General features: G+C 33.3%; 1 protein-coding gene across 1 annotated transcript; it reads left to right on the forward strand.

Annotated features, from left to right (window-relative positions):
• Positions 1-1,778: 1,778 nt before the first annotated feature.
• Positions 1,779-3,059, forward strand: HELRODRAFT_186994 (hypothetical protein; the record flags this gene model as incomplete). Its single annotated transcript, XM_009018793.1, has 5 exons — positions 1,779-1,945; positions 2,066-2,195; positions 2,299-2,515; positions 2,697-2,800; positions 2,953-3,059. The coding sequence occupies exons 1-5, from the start codon at positions 1,856-1,858 to the stop codon at positions 3,057-3,059; spliced, it is 648 nt and encodes a 215-aa protein (XP_009017041.1). The 5' UTR covers positions 1,779-1,855.
• Positions 3,060-6,419: the final 3,360 nt, after the last annotated feature.

Raw genomic sequence — 6,419 nt, forward strand, 5'->3', positions numbered from 1 at the left:
AGCAATGCACTAGCGAAGCTTGTTTCGTGAATGGTGATAATATATTATCCGTGGCTTCAGCAGGTTAATGATGTATTTATTTTTGTTAATGAATGAATTCTCATTAAAGAAAAATTTGTGAACAATGTTTCTGCCAGACAGGTACAAATTGCCACTTCTACAGCTGCTGTTGCTGCAGCTGCTACTACGGTCTGATCTTCAATTTAATTTTGCCTTGCAATGGGTTTAACTTATGCGATCTGAGTTTTTTATAGGTAGAAATTGTTGAGTTAAGTTTCCAATCAGAGCTTACTATGTGCTGCTTTCAAATTTATTAAGATTAACATGGTGTTGAACAATCAACTAAGTGCTTATAACAAGTTATGTTTTACAAGGAGTGTTATAGAAAGACCATGATAATTTTGGCTAGTATGTATATAATCTAGCATAGCAGTGTTAATATAATTTATTTTGATCAATGAATCCAACAAGAGAACTATGAATTGAAATTGTTACAAATGAACTTCAAACAAAAATGCTCATACAAAATGTTCATACAAACAAACGTTGTTGACAAATGTTCGCAAAAACAAACGAAACAAACAAACGATTGAACAGGAGGGGTAGAGGAAATCAAGATGGCCCTCACCAAGGAGGGCGCGGTGGTTAGTTGTGTTTACAAAAATCTATTCAATATATATACATATAGATAACTATGTAACCATATATATATGTGTGTGTGTGTGCATGTTTGTGTGTGTGTGTGTAATGTATATAAATCTACACCTTGTGTCAGTTTTTATCAAGCATTGTGGAAATATTTATTCTAAGGCTGGCCACTGTATGGAAAAATATGGCATACATGTGTGCATGCATCTAATAAAGAGATGGACAAATTTTCTTATCTCAATTGAATGCAATTTTATTTTATGTAGTTTGAGTAGTTGGATGCAATTAGGTAGTTAGTTAGTTGATTCTGGTGGGGTTGTTTTTTGCTGTCTTTATAGTCTAACTGAAGAAATGCACCAAAAGATGAAGGAGGGTCTTAATGAAATGCGGTGTAAAATAAATATCAACGTTTTTGTAGTTTTGTGTAAAATTTAAAAAGATATAGGATACAAAGGTGGGGGTTTATATTTAAATTTGGGCAAATTGTTATTTTATAAGTGCGTATCCATCACGTGTAACAGTGTCAAGAATGTTTCATCCTATAATTGTAGCATATTTCGTGTAATGAACTGGTATAAAATGATGGGAGATAAAATGAGTAGAGAATAATTAATGTTTGGTGTTTATGGTATTTTTATAGTAAAATTACGTGCAAACCCACAGTTAAAAATATTTGTATGTGTCAGAATTTTTGTACAACAAGTAGTATATACATACAGTAATTGTTTATTTTTTTGTGTCATGAAATCTGTAAAAAAAAATTTGAAGTACACAGCTTCAAACTGAAAGGCTGGTTATTGAACTGGGGCCATAAGAGTGTGGCATTTTATTTACAGTACATGTTGGGTGGATAATAATGTGTGCTAAGCTATGAGTAAGAGTTGCAGCCGGTGGGCTGATGTATACTGTTCTTATAGTTATGATTTTTTAATTGTGTAGATATTTATTTTTTAATTTGGTATATAAATGATTGCTTAAATGTTTTAATAAATATAGAAGTTGATTTTATGTAAATATTTCTAATTTAATGATGCATGGCACGCAGCACAGCGTTAAGGATTGATTTTTTTTCAAAAATTCAGGTGGTGGCGACAGATACGGTGGTGGTGGTGGCCAGTATGGGGGTGGAGCTGGTGGCAGTGGGGGCCAATATGGAGGAGGAGGTGGTGGCGGGGGTCAATACGGGAGTGGCTGCGACCTCCAGGAGATGCCAGATACAGTTTTCATCCAGGGACTGCCAGAGTACATAACAGAGGATGAACTGTGTGCACAATTCGGCTCTATTGGTATCATCAAGGTGGGTTGAAAGATTTTCCATTCATCACTAGTTCTTCATAGTCTAAATACTTTTGTAATAGTAATAATATCTCTCTCTTTCTCAAATAAATCACTGACCATTTTATAAACCAACTGACAGATCGACAAAAAAACGAATCGTCCAAAAGTCTGGCTATACAAAGACAAGCAAAGTGGCCGACCGAAAGGTGAAGCTACCATCACTTACGATGATGCACAAGCGGCTCAGGCAGCCATAGAATGGTTTCACAGTTAGTGATTGATTGATTGATTGGGGTGTTTTCTTGTTTCATAATTGCACACCTACACGATTACAACTACATCAAAACTCTCGCCACATACCAATGTACGCAGATAAAGAATTCCAGGGTAAGACGATACAAGTCATGACTGCTTCAAGGAAGGTACCACCTGGTGGATTTTCATACCAAAAGGGTGGTCGTGGAGGTGGCGGCCGTGGTGGTGGTGGTGGCAGCTTCGGCGGTGGTGGCGGCGGCGGCCGAGGTGGTGGTGGAGGAAGAGGGGGAGGAAGTGACAGTGGCCGAGCTGGAGACTGGCCCTGCCCCAATCCGTAAGTATTTTTTGTTGTAATTTTTCATCTAATTTTGTTTACCTTATGAATAATTTCAATTAATTAACTAATTAATTGGTTTCCTCTGTCAATTAATTGTAATCTAAATAGTTTTCTATGTTTTTAATAGTAACTACAGTAATAAATTTGTAAATATAAATTTTCGCCCTAAAATTTTTAGCGACTGCGGTAACAAGAACTTTTCATGGCGAACCGAGTGTCACAGGTGCCAGGAGCCTCGACCCGAAGGGATGGGTGGTGGCAGTGGAGGAGGAGGAGGAGGTGGTAATTAGTTTCATCTTTTTTTATTATTTATCATAATATCGATTTTTATTGCTAAACCTAATTTAGTATGTTGTACATCCAAACGTATGCCTTCGTGATTACTTCCTAAGAGGTTTATATATTTGTTTGTATGAAACTTCTTTTGTTTCCAGGTTATGGTGGTGGAAATAGAGGTGGTGGTGGTGGTGGCTTCAGGGGTGGCCGCGGTGGAAGAGGTGGTGGTGGAGGAGGAGGAGGTGGAAATGATTATGGGGGGTGAGGAAATTTTTCATAAATTTTCAAGAATTCGTTTTGTTTTATTTTCTTGATTCAAATTTTTGTCTTGTGGTTTCTTTTACTTTTCTTATACTATTATCTCTGATTAATTAGTGATTAATATCTAAATTATTCAGAGATAGGAGTGACAGAAGAGACCGGCCGTATTAGAAGAAAGATTTTGTATGAATGAATACACATGATATGTTGTACGCATCATCACATTGAGTTTGCTGTGTGTGTTTGTGCTGGCTTGTCTCCGTCTCTATGTATTCCTGTATCCATTTTTAGTATTCTTCCTCTGTATATACGTTTGTGTGTGTGTGTGTGTGTGTGTTTAGAAATCTGATAATGTTCATGTTAGTGGGTGTTTGTCTTTAATCAATTTGTGTGTGTGTTTTAGACAATTGACTGCTTAAATTGAAACGATTTTTAATGTACAAGTTGTTGTTTAATAAAAGATAATTAACCTTAGACTTTCTTGCCTTTGTCTCTGCGTTACCGGGTTTGAATTCGTGCGTGAGATCGAGTTGAAGGTAGTTAAATGAAGTTGTACTGTCAGATTCGTAGTTGGTGCGCGTTGTTATTGGATTTGGAAAGAAACTAAGATAGTGCTGTTAGATTGTGGCTTTGTTTTGTCTGTCTGGTTATATATTTATATATTGATTATATTTAGTGTTATATAGGTTTATACATAGTTATGTAGAGTTATTGATTATATATAGTTATATAGTGCTATATGCGGTTATATAGGTTTATATATAGTTATGTAGAGTTATAGATTATATATAGTGCTATATGCGGTTATATAGGTTTATATATAGTTTTGTAGAGTTATTGATTCTATATAGTTATATAGTGCTATATGCGGTTATATAGGTTTATACATAGTTATGTAGAGTTATTGATTATATATAGTTATATAGTGCTATATGCGGTTATATAGGTTTATATATAGTTATGTAGAGTTATTGATTATATATAGTTATATAGTGCTATATGCGGTTATATAGGTTTATATATAGTTTTGTAGAGTTATTGATTCTATATAGTTATATAGTGCTATATGCGGTTATATAGGTTTATACATAGTTATGTAGAGTTATTGATTATATATAGTTATATAGTGCTATATGCGGTTATATAGGTTTATATATAGTTATGTAGAGTTATTGATTATATATAGTTATATAGTGCTATATGCGGTTATATAGGTTTATATATAGTTTTGTAGAGTTATTGATTCTATATAGTTATATAGTGCTATATGCGGTTATATAGGTTTATACATAGTTATGTAGAGTTATTGATTATATATAGTTATATAGTGCTATATGCGGTTATATAGGTTTATATATAGTTATGTAGAGTTATTGATTATATATAGTTATATAGTGCTATATGCGGTTATATAGGTTTATATATAGTTTTGTAGAGTTATTGATTCTATATAGTTATATAGTGCTATATGCGGTTATATAGGTTTATATATAGTTTTGTAGAGTTATTGATTCTATATAGTTATATAGTGCTATATGCGGTTATATAGGTTCATATATAGTTATGTAGAGTTATTGATTATATATAGTTATATAGTGTTATATGCAATGGCGGGAAGTTGCAGAAAAATTCAGAATGGCCCCTCTCTATGGTACTTAGACTTGAACGCTCAATGTTTGCCGAAGGATGTGAATTGATGATTGATTGGTCTGGTATGCTATGAAGTTGTGGTTCAGGCAAAAAATTTAGCTCGCTATCAGAAATCTGTCAAATGTATTGATTGCTGGTTTTAAAATTTGACGAAAAATGTGTAAAAATAAATATGTTCCCGCCCAGGCTCGAACTGAGGACCTTTCGCGTGTTAGGCGAACGTGATAACCACTACACCACGGGAACTCTCAACTACTAGTTTTCTATTACTGTTACAAATTATTGTTTCGGCGATGTTTGCAGTCAAATTATTGTGAGAAGTGATAAGACATGAGGCAACTTGACTTAAAAAAAATTAAAAAAAAAAAATTAAATGATAAATTTGATAGAACAAACATTATAGCCAGTTTTTTATTTTGATTTAAGTTTACTTTTAATTTTGATATAAAATCAACTTGACGTGCCGACAAACACCTGTAGCACATTTTAAAAAGTTTCTTTTAAATAAAAAAAAAACAATACATTAAAAAAAACGAAGAAATTGTCACAGGCTACCATTATATATATCCATGCAGGCTACTGGTCTTGAAGCAAACTAAAAAAATTTTTAATTATGCGCTACAACATTTATAACGCAAAAAGTAAGCATAAACACAGCTTTATGATTTTACTAATTATTGAATCAAACTTCGTTTCGGAAAAAATTCAAATAAATAATTAGTTTTGTTATTTTTTATGCCACGTAATCCTGTTTTTAAAAATTTTTAATTCATGAATTTAAGCGAATAATTAGCAATTAAAAATTGCAAATATTGTAAGCTTTTTTGTTTACACTTTGTCATAAATGTTATAGCGCTTCAAAAACAAAAAATTTATTTCAGATTTCTAAAAAAGTTTCGATTCATTCGATAAATGACAATGAAAATAGATAAATGCCGTAAGCTGAAAAAAATTTGAGCTGAATTTTTGGCAAATTTCAACCTTGACGGGGATTTCGACGCGCGAACCCTCAAAATGTTCGTCTAGTCATTCTACAATTTCTTCATCAAACCTTCTTTGCCAAAGAAAAGTCGTTCCAATTCTGATCAGTAGTTTCCGAGATTTCAGCCTCCTAAGCTTCGAACGTCAGCCTCTCATTTTCAAATTATTTTTCATGTTTTTCCTCAAATTTTCAGCATCACTTTGTCGAATTTTACTTCTTTTTCGACTCTAGAAAGTTTTACTGTTATATTTCAACGTGACAAAAATTCTCAGCTATGACCGTCCTGATAGTAGTCGTAGTAGTACTATTGTAGTTGTATTATTTTAGTAGTTGTAGTAGTATTAATAGTAATAGTTGTAGTAGTAGTAATAGTAGTACAGTACTGCCTGTAAATATTTCAAACAATTGTGATGATGAGTTTCGCTGCACAGATGTTATCGATTCTATGACGTTGCATGATTGTGTGTGTGTGTTTGTGTGTGTGTGTCTGTGTGTGTGTGTCTGTGTGTGTGTATGTGAGTCTGTGTGTGTGTGTCTGTGAGTGTGTGTGAATGTGTGTATATAAGTTTGTATATATATATATATATTTACATTAGTTATCGAGCACATAAGTAAATCTGCAAGATTATACATTATTTTACGAGCGTTACTAAAGCCTCTCTCTCTCTCTCCTCTCTCTCTCTCTCTCTTTCTCCCTTTCTCTATATAATAGTATATTTAACCGCTGTAATC

Source organism: Helobdella robusta (assembly GCF_000326865.2).
Source record: "Helobdella robusta unplaced genomic scaffold HELROscaffold_22, whole genome shotgun sequence".
Classification (NCBI taxonomy): domain Eukaryota; kingdom Metazoa; phylum Annelida; class Clitellata; order Rhynchobdellida; family Glossiphoniidae; genus Helobdella; species Helobdella robusta.